This window comes from Manis pentadactyla, chromosome 11, assembly GCF_030020395.1.
Source record: "Manis pentadactyla isolate mManPen7 chromosome 11, mManPen7.hap1, whole genome shotgun sequence".
NCBI classification, from domain to species: domain Eukaryota; kingdom Metazoa; phylum Chordata; class Mammalia; order Pholidota; family Manidae; genus Manis; species Manis pentadactyla.
This window is the reverse complement of record NC_080029.1, coordinates 75,727,388-75,746,289: the sequence shown is the minus strand read 5'-3', so window position 1 is coordinate 75,746,289 and position 18,902 is coordinate 75,727,388. Positions and strand designations below refer to the sequence as shown.

Here is an 18,902-nt window from a genome sequence, read left to right as displayed (position 1 = left end):
CAATGAGCTGGATGTCTTCCCTTTGCCCCGCCAGGCCCACATTCTGCTCTTTAACATCCTGTGGAGACTGGTAAGGACAACCTGTGAGGACATCAGGGTTCCCATATTCCCTGACTGGTTTCAGCCAACGGTGGTCCCAGCAGAAGGTTGGAGGGGAGAAGACAGTGATGGGATGAGGGGACAATTATCCCTGACTTACTCCCTGGGCTTGACCCCAGGCTGGCTATGTGCTTTGACCAGAGGTTGTTTATTGCTCCTTTCAAGGCAACTCCCAGCTCACCCTCCATATTAAATCCCATCCCCACCCTCTTTGGAAAGTTGCCAAGAATCTAATCATTAGGTAAACTACTTCAAAATAAATACATGGTGCTAAGAAATTTGCACCAAATAAATTGCAAATCTCTGGCACCAGAGAGGAAGCTGATACGTGGGAAGATAGGGAGGATTCTCAGGACTAGGTGTGCTAGACGGTAGAGACTTTCACCTTTTTCTTTAGTACCAACTAAAGAATTCTATTAGCAGTACATAGAAGAATAGTGTGATCCAGTGCAGAAATTCTTATATCCTTGGTCATCTCATCAGCTGCCACTTTTCATGCCTAATATTAAAGTGCTGTCATTTTTCTAAGGCTTTTAAAAATCATTTATGCTTCCTCAGCTCTGTAGTGCAGCATCATTAAATATCAGGCATAATGTCCTTAACAAATGGCACTTGGAACAAAATAGCAAGCATGCTTTGGTGACTCAATGCTGATCAGAAATCTACTGAAATTTCATGTCTCATATTTGTCAACTTTTCTAATATGGTACTTAAAAGCTTTGGCTACGCAGCTCTAAAATGCTTGGGCAATGAGCAGGTGAAGGGTGCAGAGCCTTCAGGTATGGGGAGAGGGGAGAGCCAGGGAAGCCTTGAATTGGATTAAACCTTCATATGCAATTATCTGTTTCATCTCTGTCTCTAGCAAACTGTATGACCTTGGGCTTCAGGTTCCTCATCTGTCAAAAGGAGAAAATAAAATATTTCTAGCTCTTCCAGTCTCACAGTATTGATGTAATGATCAAATGAGATAATGGCTGAGAAGGTGCTTTGGAAAGACTATCAAATGAGGTGTTTTAAAATGGACACTTATTAGGCACTTACTAAGTGCTTAGGAGAGACACAAAGATAAATATGATCCAGTCCCTCCTGTGAAGAAGTTCATTATCTACTTGAGATAAGACATGTACAGGAAAAGCAAATGATCCAAGGCAGCAAAAAGGTGTCAGAAGAGCAGTTTAGATTATAAATACTAGAGAAACTTGAAGAAAGTACAGAACTCTTTCTGCAGGATGGTTAGGAAAGACTGTGAAATAAATCTTATCTTAGCTGGGCCTGAATGGAGAGAAAATTTGGATCATTTCAAATAGAGCTAAGATCTCAGTAAATGAAGGCAGAGACGGGGAGTAGAGGCTGCATTCTGGGTCTAAGAGAAGACTGGACCAGCTGAAGTAAAGGACTTTATAGGCCAGTTCTACATAAGACTGGAAAGTTGGGCCTATAGTTAAATCTGCAGCAAAGTACTGAAAAAGGATCTGAAAATCAGACACCACTTGGTGTTCCTGATCAAGAAAGAATTGAAAGGCCCTAGAATTCATTATTTCTCTCTGCCCCTCCCTCCCTTTCTTTTTTCCAGATTTTTTTTAGAAGACAGTTGTTTTGAGGTATTTTGGCATACAATATTTAAAGTGTACAATTGGTTGTTTTGACATAACTATACATCTGTGAAACCATCACCACAATCAAGATAGTGAACATGCACATCACCCCCTAAATGCTTACCTATACCCCTTTGTAATTCTTCTCTGCAGCTCCTCCCAACCACTGATCCGATTTCTGTCATTTGACATCAGTTTGCAGTTTCCAGAATTTTATGTAAGTGGAATCAAATAAAGGTTAATTTTTCTTTGGTTTCTTTCGCTCCTCATAATTAATTTTGAGATCATACATGTTATTGCTAGTATCAATTAATTCATTTTCTTGGTTTATGTTTATTTCTGAAAAGTAGTACAGAATTATTTTTTACTGCTGAGAAGTAGTATAGAAACCTTAATTTGTTTGGGTTTGCATTTAAGGAGATGCTTCCTGCATGACCCCAAGGTACCTATCTCAGTGCTTGGCATACAGAGGCACTTACTTGTTGAAATAATTACTTTTTGACCACCCCCACAGTGCCAATGCCTTGTATAGTTTTGTTTGTTCCTTGGAAAGCTTTGCTTTTATAGGCCTATCTCTTTATCATTGTTGTTCATCTCACATTCTGCTATGCCATATGCAAAATACAATCACTCACTTCTTAAATGTTCTTTAATGATAAAGCCAAGAACATGCTCAAGTCTTCCTGAGCTATGCTCCAGCAGGGAATGTGTGTGTGCAGGGAGTCTGGAAAGATAAATTAGGCACAACGCCTGCCCACAATCTAGCTCTAACTTTCTTGAAACATTGCTCTTGATCAAGTATTCAAAAACTACTCATGAATATGCTTCTAATTTGATGATAAATGTAAATGGGAGTCTGAGAAAAAGTTTACTTAACCTTTCAGACTTGGACATGTCTTTGCTGCATTGTTTAGAATTACAGAGAAAAATGAAAATTTTCTGAGAACATTGCAGGGACTCTGCCTCCCACACTCTAGCTAGGACACAAAATGGTGCTCCAAAGATAGAGATTTCAGGTGAGTATTTATTGCTTCCACACTAAAAATTTGGGCTTAAAATAACCAGTTTCAAAGCTAGGATGTTAAAATAGTCATTGGACTGTGTACCACACTTAACTGAACAATGTTTAGAAGCAAAAAAAGCCTTACCACTTTGAAAGTATCTGAAGACATGTAGCAGGTGTGTATTATGGTATTATGGACCTAGAAACTAGTTTCTGGAATAAAAAAATTTATAGGCAGTCAAGAGATTTTAGAATTATTTTCAAGGGTGTTCACTGGAAAATGAAGGTATTCAGAGCCCCAACTATTGATGATTAAGCTAGAAAATTTCATGTCCACTGTAAGTATATGATTTAAGGAGAAAACAAGTCAATAAAGAAAATATGTAATCAACCTATGACATCAAATGGAAAATTTAGAACAAATGTTCATAATGTGGCATTTTTTGCAATTGCTTAACACTTCCAAGGGGATTTCAAACCCAGCCCCTTGCAGCTTCAAGAGTTGCCTGTCTATTCATGGAAATTTGTGTTATACAAACCAAAATGAGTCTGCTTTTACTTTGAGACACCATTGTGAACTAGTATATAAATAAGGCCTGATAGGAAATTTGGCTCAAAAAATGGGACAGATTGAAACAATTTTTACCAAAGGAATATGAGATAGTAAACTTCAGAAGACAACTAAGTATCATTTTGAAAAGCTAGACATGAAGCACGTGTGCAGTTCTTGTTCTATAACAGAGCAAGGACTGAGTCTGCTCTTAAGAGAAAACATGTGCCAGGCTGATTAAGTATTTGCCTGGATTTTAAACTTATGATAACACTCTCTTATACTGAGTTGCATATGGAAGAGATTTTTCTCCTTTCAACTGTATCAGAACCAGTGGGAGAAAGAAAGACCAACCAAAGGGCATTTGGAGTTTCATGCTTGGGAAGAACATACTTTGTGCATTTTTGAAATGCCTCTTAGGATTAAGGTGTTCTGTCAGAAAAGCAAAACCTTGAGGAAGTTAGCAATTTAGTACACTTTCTATAATCTGTTTACCAAAGAGGAATTTTGCTAAAAGAACTTACAGTATGCAACCATGGTAGCTAAGTAGATTAAGTATTACATCTGGGTTTACTGTAACTGGGTTGCCTTATTACAAAACCCAGACACAGGTCATTCTGAAGTGGATGCTTTTCTTGGGTAGCATTTCAAAACTAATTTATTGATCTCTTAATGGTTAATAATGGGAGGCTGTATGGATGGAGACCCCATAAGGTTCATCCAAATCAAGAGTTACTGACTCAGAAGTACTGCAGCCAGGCAGCTAAGTGGTGTGTGATGAAAGAGTGGTAGGAACTGTGACAAATGAAGGAGACAATACACGGAACAAAGGAGCAGCCATCACTCAGTTCCATTCAATTGCTGCCACATGGGAATGGAAATACAGTGACATATCTTCTGATTATTCAAAAACCCCTAGAGACCCAGCTCTTCATATACAATAACCTGGTTTCTGTGTGGAATCTCCCGAATTGTCAATGTTGGAAACTAGTTATTTTATCTGTAACAGATCATTATTATTACAAAGGCAGTACATATGCATTGTTTAAAAACAAGAAATGTAGGCCAACAACAAAATACTCTTACCTCAGAGATCACCACTCTTAAGACCTTTTACTGAATATCTTTTCAGATCTTCTTCTCACAAATACATAGACATTTAAAAAATGATTACCCTGTACATGTGGTTTTGGAACTGGCATTTTGTCAATGATTTTGATCTTGCCATCTCAGTAAATTTTCACATCTAATCCCGTTTATATTAAAAATTTTCCAATTGACTCTAAATATCTTTTAAAACAATTTGGTTAAACCAATAAGGAATCCGGGGCCATGCATTGTATTGTTATTATATACCTGAAGTCTCCTCAATCTAGCAGTTTTGACTTTTAAAAAAATACTTTCTTGCTAATGAGAGTTGGTCAGTTGCCTGCAGAATGCCTCACCTAGATTTGTCTGGCTGCTTCCTCTTAGTGTTTTTTGCTTTGTTTCTTTATTCCCAGTGTTTCCTGTTAACTGTGTTTTATCTAATACTTCCTTTGGGGATAGGAAGCCCCTAGAATATATAGTAGTTTGGGCTAAGTATTTGCCTCACACTAGAACTGGTCTACTTATTGGTGATACTAAGACCCATTCCAGAAAGTGGTGATAACTGTCTGATCCTTCCAACTTGGTGACATTTCTGGCCTCCAGACCAAAAACTGATAGTGTTACCTGGCACTATATGAATGTCCAGTTTTCCACCAACCAGTTCACATATGGTTTTTAACACTAATTAATCATCTTTGCCAGAAGCAATAATTTCATTAAAGTTCACAGAATGATGCTTTTTGGATTCTATCATTCTTTCTATATTTATTAGCTGGTGGTCTTCTCCCCTCAACTAGGATTGAAATTAACATTATAAAAAATAATTCCCAGTGGGCCAAATTCCATGCTTTTGGGGACAGGACTTAGCCTACTGGCTGCCACCTCATGATGTACTATCTCAGCCAAATTCTCACCCCTGTCAGCTATACCCTGAGGCATCAGGTCTTTTGTTTCTAACAGTCACTTACTTTGCACTTGTTGACATGTTGCTTATAATCTTCTCAAGGCATTTTATGTGTGTATGTCTCCCTGGCTAGACTGTGGTCTCAGGGGCAGGGACTCTCCTGCTGTGTATTTCCTCCACTTTTCCTAATGTGCTTTTTAAAGGTACTTTGGCTACTGCTAAATTTAACAAAAAAAAGCACCAGTAAGAACCAAAAGTTTTCATTTTGTCTCTTGTGTTCCCTGCCTTTTCCACTAAAACTTTCTCTAATTATCTATCATAAGGAAGTGCTTCTTGCTTATCTCATTTACAGTTTACTTGTGCCATGGGAGTCCCTGTGATGGGGGTGGGAGAGGGGAGAATAAGCTCTTGATTAATCTTTAAAAGCTGCCATCATCACGCAGTTTCTATTTATTCAGTAAAATGAGGTGACTGGATTATCTCAAACATCACACCCTGCTTAGCCCTAACTCTCTAGGATACAAGGCTAACTAGTACCTTTTAGTAGATATTCCTCCTAACCCATCTCTCCCTGCTTGGACAGCACCTTGGCAGCCTTCACATGGGTCAGCACTATCATTTCTAAGCTTAGGTCTGGTAATTCCCACAGTGGACAGAATGTGCCTCTGATGACTCTCCCACTATCACAATCAGACTAGTTAAAATGGTCTAATCTCATGTCTCAGTAACTAGTTTTTATTTTCAGGGTCAGACCTTAGTCCTTTAAAATCAGGGCCACGCGTGGCTATTCCAGGGGCCCTACACAAGCAATTGGCACAGCCAGAGGCCCTGTCTCGGTCTTCCATTCCCGCCAGAGAGGAGAGGACGGAAGGGACTGAGACTGGTCAGACCCATCCTTGGGAAGCCTCACCATTAGGGTTTGGAATGACCCCAGGCCAGACCTGGGGTATGGGTCCTTCTAAAACACAAAATGAAGTAGCAATGCTTTAGCTCATCAGTTTTGTCCAGTCCTTTTACCTGTCCTGCTAGTCTCCTTTCTCTTTTTACTCCCTTCTTTATAGATATAATTTCAAGGACTTCATCCAACTGGCTTTATATGCCTGAAATAGCTTTCTCTACCTCCTCTTTGACTGAGGACAGTCTCCAGCCTGATTATAAACAGAATCTTACCATTTCCCTGCCTTGAGAGCTTCAGATGGTGAAGGGGGAAACCGGTCTGTAAGGAGTTAAGGCTGACAGAGAACCACCACTGGCTTTACTCTTCATAAACCACACTTGGGCCTGTGATGAACAGGGCTGGCCAGAGCAAAGAGCTGAAGTCTGCTTTGAACACTTGACTCCTGTACTACAACTCTTACCTAAAGAGACACAAAATGGATTCATAATTCTTCCATCTCCCCTTTCCCCATCACAGGCCTAATGGCTGTTGGTGAAAATCAGGTGGCAAGTTGGTCAAACAAGGTCTACCTGTTGCTGTGTACTTGGTATCATCCCATTCATCTTTCGTTATCAACTGTAAATATTAAAAAGAACTATTACAGATGAACAATCTCCCAGTCAAGAGGAAGAAGGGAAACTCTTGCAATGCAGGGTACACTTGGGAGCCTGCCTGCGATGATGTGGGGCAGCTGGGGCTGCTCTTCTGCCATGGCCTGCCTTCCCTGGGCCTGTCCTCATCAGATGTTAGCACTTGTTTTTCATCAGGAAGGAGGGAGACAGTAGCCCCAGTGGCAGGAAGAGTCTTTGGGAGCCCTAGGGCTGGGACAGATGAGGATAGACCTAGAAAGGAATCAGCCAGTCAACAAAAGATGGAGGCCAACATCAGAATAAGCAACAAAGAGTCAGAGTGACAGAGTGAACAAGAGTCCCAAGAGTAAAAGAAGTGAAGGGATGTATGTAAAAGCTATACATGCTTGTCTGGATTTCCCAGGCCTGGAGCAGCCTGATGAGAAAATTCCCAGTCACAGTCTTTTGTTCACTTATTTAATAACAACAGTTCAGAAAGAGCAATCCCAGCTGCAGAACAAGTAATCTAGTTTCAGCACATTTAACCCTGTAAAAAAAAGTGCATTTCCCCCCTCTAGCAGTTAGTGGTATGAAACTGAACTCTTTACTCTCACTTAGAGGCCACTTCTATGCAGTTCCCGGGTTGGCTGGCACAGTCATCTTAGACTAACCCCTAAATATGGAATGTCTGTTTCATCATTTCCAGTATGAAACTCTAAGTGACAGAGAATGAAGGATCATAGATAACCAGATTAATTTGCCTAAAACCAATTCACCTTGAGACAATTAGTTTAAAATAGCTATTTATCAAATCTGCAGCATTTCAAAGGGATTTAGCAGATTTACCCTTTCACTTTTTATTGCTGTTGTCTATGTAACCATTAGTTGTTAGTCAACTGAATATGCCACATGCCTGTTCATTTGTTTAGAATATGCTGGCATTTTAGTAGCAGGAATATAAAGTTAGACCAGAGCATCAAAATCATATTGAGCTCTACTACATTTTTCAAGGCATCTAATTTATGAAGGAACACTGGATTAAGAAACACAGAAAATAATACACAAAACATCTGTACCAATTATATTTATTGCTAGAAACTTTGAACTTTTTAAAAAAGTGTTTGAAAAGTAGGTAACATAGAAAAAGACATCCATAAAGGTAGAAAGAATCTCATCATTTACAAAGTGCTGCAAATTTGATAAATTTATGTTGCTGATAATAACTCGGAAGCACTCTTAGATGAATAGATGTAAATCCTTGAAATACCCAAAGCATGACAAAAGAGATTAGAACACCTAAGTGACTATAAGAACACCCAGAAAGGAATTGAGCTTTTAGCAAACTAGTCATTAAGTGAAATGAACATTAAGCAAACAAGTTTTCAGTGAATTGGTTTTAAGAGATCTAGCTTTAGGTGAACCAATTTCAGCCAAACTGACTAGAACCAAGTAAAAATGTTTTTGCTCCTCTGGCTCCTCAGAACCACAGTTTGGGAGTTGCAGTGAATATAATCCTGGATCTCGCTGATAGGTGGCAGGCCTGGAGTGGTGGGCTACTGCTAGGGAACCTAGTTAAGAGTGACTGGAGAAGATGGAGAAGGGAGAGTGAGTGAGTGAGTGAGTGAGTGAGTGAGTGAGTGTGTGTGTGTGTGTGAATGGGTCCGTGTATGCACATACAGGGCTGAAGGGCTCAGTGCACTTAAACATAGGAGTATGCAGGGAGCGTGGCTAGTCTGAAGATTCCTAGACATCTCACCTAGCAACTCTGCACTCAAAGACCCACTCATTATCTTCCCCAGCCAAGAAGAGAAACCCCATACAGGAACCCACCCAGCCTCCCCAGGCCCATGTTGAGTCCCTGAGAAACAGGCAATACAGGCAGCAGGCCCACCCAGAGCCGGTTCCTGTGCCCAGTAGGGGATTGAGCAGCTCTCCTAGTCCTTAGGGAGAAGGCAGCCAGAAATAACTCATTAATCAGGTCCAGAATTCCCACCTCTTCATCCAAACACAGTGGTAAGATGCTGTGGTGAGAACCCAGCTGATTCCATATGCAGGGTGCAAAGGAGTGAGGAGCTTCCATGATGGCCTTTCTTCTGATAACCCAGAATCAGAGCATTTCCTGACTTACACACAAATGTGTACTGGAGACACAGACCAGAATCAGACCTTTAGAAAGTACTGGAACCCACCTGTGTGTGCCTAAGTATATGCTACAGCACAGGCTCACATGGAAGGAAGGCCAGTCACCCACACAATGGCCATTAGAAGGTTCCTCCTCCATAGTCCATTTGGAATGTCACGATCTTTGGGTCTCAGTCCCTTGAGGCCCTCCCAGTGGACTCTTGCCAGGCCTGCAGAGTGCATCCTGTGCCTCGGCTGACCTCGTAGGGGCACCTGCCAGAGGACCCTGTCATGACGGCAGCAATGGCGCCACAGCTCAGATATAGTTGGCGGGGGGCTGCCGGGCACTGAGCCGCTGCATGTGGCAGCTGTGGCAGAGCAAGTGCCCATCCAAAGGGAAGCAGCAGCAGCCGTCCTCATCACTCAGCTGCATCCGGCAGTCCTGGGAACAAACACATCGGTTCACCTGGGTCCGGCACCTACGACATCCTGGGAGTCTGCCCTGCTCAACACCAGACTTCAGGGACTGGAAGGAATGGGTGGGGCTGGAAGGGATGGGCTCCCGCGTAAAAACCCAGGAAAATAACTTGGCTGGACGGCAGGTGTCGCTGCTAGAGCAAAAATAATGAGACAGGCCCCATTTCCAGCAGCTACCAGAAGTCCCTAGATTTAGGAGTCTTGACCCAGGGGAAGCCATATTCAGAAAAGACTGAACAACCAGAACCGAAAGTGGCAGGAAGACAAAGAGACTAGAGGTGGGTCAGAGCACCTTCCTGCTTTTCCAAGCCCTATCCCTCTCCTACAGCCTGGCAGTTCTAGGATTTGACTCCTCCCCCAGTCCCACTGCAATTCTCTTCCAGGAGCCCTGGCTCCCCGCACTAACCTCACAGTGGTAGCACTCAAAGTGATAATCTCGGTCCATGGAGATCACCCTCACAATGTCCTCACAGCCCTGAAATAACGCAGATGCCATGGGTGAGGGCAGCATTCCACCCACCCTCGACAGGCCCCTCTAACCCTCACGAAAGCCTCTGGAGCCCCTCTGCCATCACCCCTAGCTCTGAGAATGCCAACCCTACAGGCTCTCCCCTCCCCTTCCTTGGCACTGCCTCCAGGAGGCCATGTCCCCTCTCGGAGCCTTCTCCCAGTCCAGGAGCTCTGGCCTTACCTACCTCTCCCAGCTGTGGGGGAACTAAAAGGAAGGGAAGGGGGCAGGCAGCATAAATAAAGTAGGCTAAGCTGGGGACAAGGAGATCCAATACGGTAGGGTTCCTCATTGGCTTTTGGCTTCTCTCCCTGGGCACACCCTTTGTATGCACAGCATAAATAATTTCTTTCTTTTTCCTAGCAGCCCTGAGGATTCTTTCCACTTTCCACCTTTTTCCAGCCCCTATGTCTGGGATCTGGTGACCTTGACCTTAAAGAAAGTCTCCTCTTCTGGGCTGGGAGAGAAGAGATGGAGCCTGGGCCCAGTGAGGCTGTCAGACACAGCCAGGCCCAGATGTTAGGGTCAGGGTGGTGACCCCAAGAGCAGAGTCACACGGGAATCTTCGCAGAGTACATTCCTCAGCACCACCGCCTCCCATGGGAGGCCAGCAGCATGTCCCCATCCCTTCCCCAGGGGCAGCAGCACTGGCTGTCCGCAGAAGAACCCAGATATGCTGACCTCTGAGGGGAGGATGGGTTGGCCACAGGCCGTACACTTAGGCGCATAATTTCTGAAAGAGAAAAGGCAGAGATAAGCTGAAGTTGGGGAACCCCTAAGCCTAGTTCCACACTGCACCCCAAGGGGTGGACTCACTTGTGGTAGTCGGTGACACAGTACACCTGGTTGGAGAAGTCCACTGTGAAGGGGATGCCATCCAGGCACTTGTTACAAACGATGCATCGGAAGCAGCCTGGGTGATAGGACTTCCCCATTGCCTGTAGGATCTGGCTCATGGGGTGGGAAGAGAATCAGTCTCCCCACAGTCCCAGTGATCTAGCTACCCATGCTGTTCCCTACTGCTCCCACTACCCTCATCCACTCCCCTTCTATCCTTCCAGAACAATGCTGTGTAATCTGAAGGGACTAAGGAGTCTTAACATGGCAGCAGAAGTTTGGAAAAGGTCTTAGCAAACATCCAGGCCAGTGGTTCTCATCCCTGGCTACATACTAGGATCACTTGGGAGCTATTAAAACCCATCAGTGCCTGGTCCCACCCCAGAAGTGTTCATCACAGTCTCTGGTGATGACCCAGGCATTGGGATTTTCTTTCCTTCTTCCCAGGTGATCTGTTAAGAACCACTGGTCTAATCCAATCCCTCCTCCTTACAGAAAAGAAAACTGAGTTCTAACTGGTACCAGCCAGGAGGAGAAAGGAGATCAAGACCCAGGACCCCACAGCCCTAGCTCAGGCAGAAGGCTTGGCTGTGCCTGCAGAATCAGGGAGGGACCAGATCACAGAGGCCTGGGGATGGCAGGATTTGGAGTTGGGACGTGATCCTACAGGTAGAGGAAGCCCCTGTCAAGAGCTGCTCTGGGGAGGATGGGGATGAAAGTGGTTAGTCTGGTGATAGGTTTCCTCCCCTCCCCTTTTCTCAGCATCCATTTAGTCCCTTATGCCACCCCTGGGGACCTCAGCCTCATAGAGTCTCTGCTGAAGACACTGCTTACCTTCTCCAAAATCAAGTGACCACAGACACAGCATTTCTCAGCTGCCTCCTGAAACCCTGAAAACTAGGGAGAAAGAAAAGATCAAGGGAAAATATTATAAGAAGCACCTGATGGTTGGAACCCCAGTGGGCCAGATGGTTGGAACCCCAATGGGCCACCAAGAAGGAGGTCCTAGTATGGGCGTCAATTCCAGACCCAAAGGACTCCCCACTCACCAGATAATCTTCCTCACAGTACACAGAGCCGTTGACGCTGTAGAAAGCCTTACAGCGCAAAGTTCGCCCTGGAAGCAGAAGAGAAGGGGCTGGAGCCTATCCAGGGCTTCCCTGCTCTGGGGTCACTGCTTCCTGGTGTTGCATGATGGATATAAATCTGGACTTTGGTGCTTGTCCTCACCGCTGTATATCCTCCTCCCCACACCAAGTCTCATTTGATGCAGTGCCCGTTTGCTTTGCTCTCATTTCAGCCAATTCCCTTCTTCTCTGCTCACTGCTCCTCCAGCTCCTGCCTCCTCAATAGTTCCCTCTCACCCGGCACTAAATGAGTGCCTTCCTCCCCAGTGCCTGGCACATGGGGAGTCACCTGGGAGAGCATAGCCAACTAGAGGCTGGAGTAGAAGGTACAGGAGCTCCAAACAAGGTGTTGTGCAGGACGCAGAGATGCTCACACCATCATAGGCCTTGCCCTCTGGGACCTTTCAACCTAGGAGTCTCTCTGCCTAAGCAGCGCTATCCTGCTCCCCTAGTGTCCTTCCAGGGATAGGCGCTACAAGGTCGGAAGATATAGAAGTCACAGCTGGAGACAAAGGGCTTTGTTTGGGAGCAAAGTTAGTCCCCTTCCTGCTGTGCTAGGCTGCTTCCCCAAACATCGAGGGACCCAGAGTCTCCAGGGTCACAGGCAGCCCATGATCTTCAGAAGCAGACAAGGCAGGACCATTCCTCATGTGACCAACACCCAGGTAGTGCTCCAGGGTGCCTAGATTGTCAGGTTTGGGGGAGGAGTGAGAGCAGGGTGGAGAAGGGGCAAGTTTCCCACCTCTGCCCTCTTCTCATCAAAACCTCCACTTCCAGCTCTGCCCAGTGGTTTAGAAAAGCTGACTTAGGAACTCATGAGACACAGGGGAGTAGAGAGAGGAAAGGCAACATACCCAGAAGAGGCCCTATAAACAGAGGGACTGACCAACATATGAACCTAAAGAGAACCAGGCAGAGGCTGCAGGGATAAGAGAAAGCCAAGTGCTGGAGTCAGACAGGCAAACGTGAGATTAAAGGTTTAGCAAAGGAATCAGAGTGGGCAAGCAGTGGGGAGGGCAGATGAAGGAGGTGAGGGAAGGGCTGGGGAGTTAAGGCTGCTGGGAGCGCCCCCACCCCAGGCGGGCCTCCTGAGCTAACAGCAGCAGGCATTCCTGGAGCGTGATATCATCAGCTTGGCATGGCCCAGTGGCCTGCACTCTAGCGAGGTGGCTGAACTCTGACCAGCCAAGAGAAAACCCCCCTCTCCACCCCCCACAGCTCCCCATTCCCCCAGCTCACCAAGCCCCCCTCCACCCTTCCCACATTCCAGTCTTTCACTGTCGCCCCAGGCAACTTGGCTGCCCAAGACCAAACCCCACCAAGGAGAGGCCTAGGCCAGGCGGCTGTCCAGGCTGGGCAAGCAGGAGAGGCAGGAGAGAGGGAGGAACAGAGGGGAGGGAAGCAGCTGAAAAGAGGAAAGGGAGGGCTAACTCCAGCAAAGCAGACCCAACCTCAGGGTGGGAGAGCCAGGTAGAGCACAGAGAGGGAAGGTAGAAGAAGGTGGGGCAGCAGTAGATGTCCAGATACATGGTGGGGACCCGACAGCTGCTCTGCAAGCAAGCGAAGAGGCAGTTGTGAGGTGCATATGTGCAGGGAGTGCATGAGGCCTCGGGGGGCCCTGGTCCAGGACTGGGGGTGCACTCACCACAGGAGCAGCAGACAAAGCACTGTGTGTGGTAGAGGCTGTCCAGAGCCTGGCAGGCGTTGCTCTGCCCATAGATGCCTTTGTTGCACTTGATACAGGTGCCTGAGGGAGAAAATAGATTGTCAGCGTCACACCCCACTTACCCAATTCCAAACCAAGGATTCCCCATCTTTCCTGAGTATTCTTTCCTGATTTTGCCAGAGGACCACCAGTCACAGCCTCCCTTTGATGGGTGCTTCTGGGAAGAGAGGGTGATGAGCAATGGGCTGCAGCAAGGTCTTGGCTGAGCAGACTCATTCTTGTTTACTGATTAAATCAATAGACATTTTCTGAGTACCTATTTTGTGCCTAGCAAAATGATTGTGCCCAACACTGTGGACTTGGAGAAAGTCAAAGATATGGTCCCTAGTCTTCAAATGCTTAGTTTCTGTTGGGGAGAAAAGACTAAACAGGCAAAGTATGATCCTTGTTGCACTGTGTGGGACAGACAGAGATGTCATTCACTAAGGTCCCAGTAGCAGACTCGAAGGAAGTTTCTACGGAAATCGGGGCAGGTCCAGAAAACCTCTCTGGAACCTCAGTTTCCCCAATGTAAAACGAGTGGCTATTTAGCTATAGAATGACTTCTCACTGCTCCACACCTCCAGGTTTCCAAAGATGGAAAGAAGGATCTGGCTCAGCAGTGAGCCCGGTGCAGAGGGGACCACATGAGCATGACTCCTGTGGGGAGGTGGCTGCTGAGAATGTAGGGTGTGTTCCAGGGGGCAGGGTGGAAGAGTGGCAGAAGCCCTGATGCCTCCCCATCGTCACCTACCTCGGACAGAGCAGAACTGCTCTTCCCCGACATCTCCCATTAGGGCACACACACCTGGCTCCAGCACCAGCCTTTGCTGGGCGTGCTCTTCCCTCCCCCACTCCTAATTCCAGGCCCATGAGTGAGGGCTGGGGCCTGTCTTTGGGGAGCAGATCCCAACGAGCCCGCCTCGCCCCACCCCAACTCTCTGCCTCGGCACACTGCCACACTCCTGCCTGTTGGGGCCCATCCCAGTCTTTGCCCAGGGGCTTCAGAGCCCGTGCAGCAGCTGCAGCAACTGATGAGCCCAGGCCTGCCCTGCTCCCACCCTCTGGCAGCTGGCAAGGCTGTGGCCAAAGAAAGGTCCCCTATCAGGGGCAGGAGAAAGAAGGTACTCAGGCTGGGGTTCTGTCAGAGGAGGCAACCTGTCCCCAGAGAAGAGAGACCCCCACTCTGGAGTCAAAGTGTGGCCTCCCCTTGGGAGTGGAGATCTGCCCCAAGATTGCCATGCCAGGGGGCCCTGCGAGGGACCTGTCTTTGGGAAGCCTTGGACATTATGGGAAGACAAGAGCAAATGCTCAGGCATGACTGCCTCGCCTCCTCTAAGCCAGCATATCCACACCTAGGTTCTTCCTGCCATTTTATTGCACTCTATCTGAGCTCCTTTCTTCCAGTTGGCTTTGACGGCTTAGCCAAAGACTTCTTTCCACCCAACAGTCACTTCTTCAGGGTTTCAAAAGCAAACTGCTAAAAGAATCCTGCCACTTAGTCTCCCGTGACCAAAGCATCATTTGCGATGGGCTTTCCTCTCTCAGGGTGGAGGGAAAAGGATGTGGGAATTGGGGTTGAACCTGGTAGGGCCATTCCAGCCTGCCACCCCACAACCTCTGAACCTCCTCCCCAACCTCCCTGGGCTGGGTTCCTCTCCCTAGTCACATTTCTAGCCACAGAGGTCTAGAGCATGGGTTGCAGGGCAGGAACGTGGATGGTAAGAAACATAGGGAGCTGCCTGGAAAACCCAAGAGGCCCACAGCCCTGGGGTGAGCTCTTCACTTTTCTGTTCTTCCTATCACAATCAGGTTAGCATTTCTTTATATAGTCAGGTGGTGCCTGTGGGTCTTCACTAACAGACCCTTCAAGATCGCAATATCCCGCCCTTAGATAAGACAAGTAATCAATTAATACATCTTAAAGGTAACCGCTTGGAGGAGAGCGAGCGACCAGGTTTCCCTAACAGCAGTAGAAAGTAAGGGGCTACACCTAGCCTGAATTCTGAGCAGGTTATAGTCCGAACTGAAGACTAGGTTATTTCTGGCAGTCACACATGGTCGTTATCCATCCAGCGGTGAGGGTGTCCCGGTGGTCACGGCTTCTGCCCTGACTTCCGCGGGATGAGGAAAACAGAAGCTGACACCACCAGGTCTCCGCTTAGATGCCCACGCACACACGGAGCCAGGAGGACCCAGGAGAGCCAGCAGTGGGGTCCCTGCTTTCCCTCCCAGGGCGCTTCATTCTCCTTCCCAGGTTGTTGCCCCACTGCGGCCAAGGCTCCGCGAGGGTTAGGAAGCAGTCCCCCCCACCCCCGCGGGCACCAGGAGCGCCGGGCAAGAGCCGGCACGCACGCGGCCCGCCCGCCCCGCCCCCACCCGCGCATTCCCCGAATTCCTGCGGGCGGAGTCTGGGCTCGGGTGGGGGCGCGGCGCGCAGAAGCCTGCAGGGGCACCGCCGCCAAGGGGGGAGCAAGATGGGGGATGCTCTCACAGCCCTACTTGGTCCCTTCCCTACGAGGCCTCCTACGACGAAAAACGTTGGCTCTAAAGCTTGAGGATCTGGGACTCACGAGATAATCAGGGGGGTTGACTTTACCAGGAATAAGGAGTCTCTGGTCCATCTGTAAAGGGAGATTCTCCTTGCCTCTTCCCTAGCCCGGCGTCTCTGCCTCCGACCTCCCAGCGCCGCAATTTTGGCAGTCGGGGCAATGGGGAACGGAACGCGGTGACGGATCCCTTCCCGTCCCTAACCACCTATCTTACTCACCGAAGTAGTCCTCTCTGGCCTCCGGTTCCCGCATCCGGGCCCGGGCGGCCTCTGGAACGAAAGGACCCGGCGGCTCCTCGAGACCCGACGGCTCAATCCCCGAGGGTTCCCCGTGGGCACCAGCTTCTCGCCCACCGGTGCCCACCGTCAGACGCAGCAACGCTGTTAGCTCATCCTGATATCGGGCGCCCGCGGCGCAGTCCCCGTAGCCGGTCACCGAGTGTCGTCCGGGTTGCGCCCCTCGTCTCTCCAAAGGCCCTATTGCTCCCACTCCAGCCCCGGCCAGAGCTCCGGGGCTGCCCAGGGCCGGGGGGTACGAGTGGCGGCTCTCCTGGCAGCCGAACCCTGGCGGCCGGTGAGCGCACAGTCGGTCCAGAGCAGCGTGAAGCTCCGGGTAGGCGGACGGCACCCCTCCAGGGGAATAGCCCGCCGGAGCCCCAGCCAAGGGTGGGCCGAACAGGCACGGCCCGTTGGGCAGGGGACTCTCGTGGCGTTGGTCATAGCCCATGCTGATGCCGCTGGTACGATTGCTGCAGGGTCGGCTACCTCCGGTTCCGCCAGCCCCCGCCCCGTCCAACAGCAGGCTGCCCCGGGGGCTGGACGGCTTGCTCGCGTCGCTGGCTGAACTACTGGCGAAACTGGAGCGGGGACTGAGGGCTGGGGCCGTGGTCTCCAGCCGAAAGTCGGGGGGCAATGACTGAGGTAGAGGCAAGGCTCGGGTGGGAGGAGGCCCGCCGGGGAAAGTGCCTTCGTAGCGTTGTGCCTCAAAGGAGCCTCGCGGGTTCCGCTCAGTGTCCAGGGAGCCTTGCTCCCGGGCTGGTTCCAACGGCTCATCCCTAGGTCCCCCAGTAGCTCCGCGGGGCCCTGATTTCCTAGCTTCCCCCAACCCACTCAAGCGCCCCTTGCCTGGCCCGGGGGTCCCATCAGACCCAGACCGGCTAGATTCTCCTTTTTTGCGGCCGAACTTGGCGCTGCCGGAGTCCGAGAGTCTTAACTTTTCCAGCAGGCGACTGGCTTTCTCCCCTAACCGCTCCATGCCCTCGGTCCTGGGGCCTCCAGCCCCCTCCCTGCCCTGCACCCTGCAGCGTCTCTCCAGTCGCCTCTCTTTCCCTGTGGCCGGACTCCGGTTCCCCAGGGGCAGAGGGTAGGCACAGGGGTTTAGCGGGCGACCCGGATGCCCGGCGCCAGGAATCCCGCAGCATCCCCCAGCGAGAGGGGCTGCGTTAACCCGAGCATCAGGGGTTAAGCGGGTCTAGGAGGCCCTACGGCCGCGGCCGTCCAGTCCGCAGGTCTAGCTAAGTGTTCACGCGTCGACTCGTCCGGCCGTCCGGCTCACCGCAGCCCCCGCCCCCCTCGCTCTCATACTCAGCGCAGATCCAACTCCTCTCCCAAACTTTTGTCTGCCCGGCCGGAACTACTTTCCTGGAGGGGCGGAGCGCCGTGGGCGAAAGGAATAGGGGTGTCCGCGTAGCGATCTCCGGTCCGCTGGCGGGGGTGGCGGGTGCTGGTGCTAACCGCCCTGGAGGTGGAGATCCGCCGACTGGAGGCGAGAGCAGGGCGAAGGGCAGTTTGGGCAGCTGCTACTACATCACTCAAGAATTGGGACGGGGAAAAGTGGGGGAGGGGGAGAGGGAACTCTTTGTTTGTAGTTGGAATGCGCGGAGGGGCACGGTGGAATGCCCGGGACGGGCGAAGTGAGGCATGTTCTGCGGAAACACCGTGACTTTGCTCCTAGTGTGGGCACTGTGGGAGAGACGGAAAGAGACGGGTACAGAAGTAGTGAGACAGGGAGAAAGAAGGGTAGATCCATAAGGAGGTTCGGAGATGCGTGTGTAAAGAGCCCAGAAAGGCTAGGAAACCCAAGGAGAGAGGTGGTGGAAGACAGGTAGGGAAAGAAAGGGACAGCCAGAGCAAAGGGGACCGTGGGTGGTGCAGAGACGAGACGGAAGGATGAGAAATCTAAGAAAAAGGCAAATTTGCGCGAGTACAGAGAGAATGAGAGACAAACAAAACTGCAATAGAAAGACACCACTCTGAACTAAAAGCTCTGACGGGAGGGAGCTTTAGTGTCTAAGAGGACTTGAGAAAAGTTTGCTACTTACCTCTGCCTTCAGGGTAGGTAGATACAGGGACAGACAGACACCCCCTGGTGTTGGAAAATGAGATTTTTTTGCAATTATTTCAGGTGACTGGAGAATAAATAGAAAGCCTGGTTTTAGGGCTAGTGGAACGCCTAGGTTGGCCCGTAGGAGATTCGTGATAAAGTGTTAACTGAAGAGGAAGAAAAGATAGCAAGTGAAATAGTCAGGATAGAAAAGGAAAAGGGGCTGACATCAGCCATACTAGAAGGAGCAAGAATAAAGAAAAGAAGAAATCGTGGCTGAAGCTGAACATACCTAATTAAATACCAGCCACCTGATTTTGCCAGGACTAGCACATCAAGGGGCAGAAGAAGTAAAATGGAGAAGGAAAATGACTCCTTTGTATTTAGATAGTAAATGAATTTGAAAATTATGTGCAAACAAATCATGCATATTATTTTCATCTCAATATTTTGAACACCTTTCATAATCAGTGTAGCTTTAGGAAATGGGGAAGAAAAGGAGGTTAA

The 18,902-nt window shown here is 48.7% G+C and overlaps 1 protein-coding gene across 3 annotated transcripts; it reads right to left on the bottom strand.

The window, feature by feature from the left end:
- Positions 1-4,341: 4,341 nt before the first annotated feature.
- Positions 4,342-17,723, bottom strand: AJUBA (ajuba LIM protein). 3 transcript variants are annotated; one of them, XM_036884664.2, is made up of 8 exons: positions 16,292-17,719; positions 13,462-13,563; positions 11,739-11,806; positions 11,524-11,586; positions 10,669-10,799; positions 10,534-10,585; positions 9,751-9,819; positions 4,342-9,309 (listed from the first exon to the last, which is right to left on the bottom strand). In XM_036884664.2, exons 1-8 carry the CDS (start codon positions 17,325-17,327, stop codon positions 9,184-9,186), a joined length of 1,647 nt encoding a protein of 548 aa, XP_036740559.2. In that variant the 5' UTR covers positions 17,328-17,719; the 3' UTR covers positions 4,342-9,183. The 3 variants fall into 3 exon arrangements, with proteins under 3 accessions (XP_036740559.2, XP_036740562.2, XP_036740560.2); XM_036884667.2 differs by lacking the exon at positions 16,292-17,719 and adding an exon at positions 15,440-15,463; XM_036884665.2 differs by lacking the exon at positions 9,751-9,819 and having other exon boundaries at positions 16,292-17,723.
- Between the last annotated feature and the right edge of the window lie 1,179 nt (positions 17,724-18,902).

Excerpts from the sequence above, each read along its gene's own strand:
- AJUBA (XM_036884664.2), bottom strand. The coding sequence starts at position 17,327 with ATGGAGCGGTTAGGGGAGAAAGCCAGTCGCCTGCTGGAAAAGTTAAGA. Across the intron at positions 9,820-10,533 it reads AACCCATCCTCCCCTCAGAG|GGCTGTGAGGACATTGTGAG; the intron begins GTCAGCATATCT and ends GCGTTATTTCAG. Across the intron at positions 9,310-9,750 it reads TTGAGTGCTACCACTGTGAG|GACTGCCGGATGCAGCTGAG; the intron begins GTTAGTGCGGGG and ends GTTTGTTCCCAG.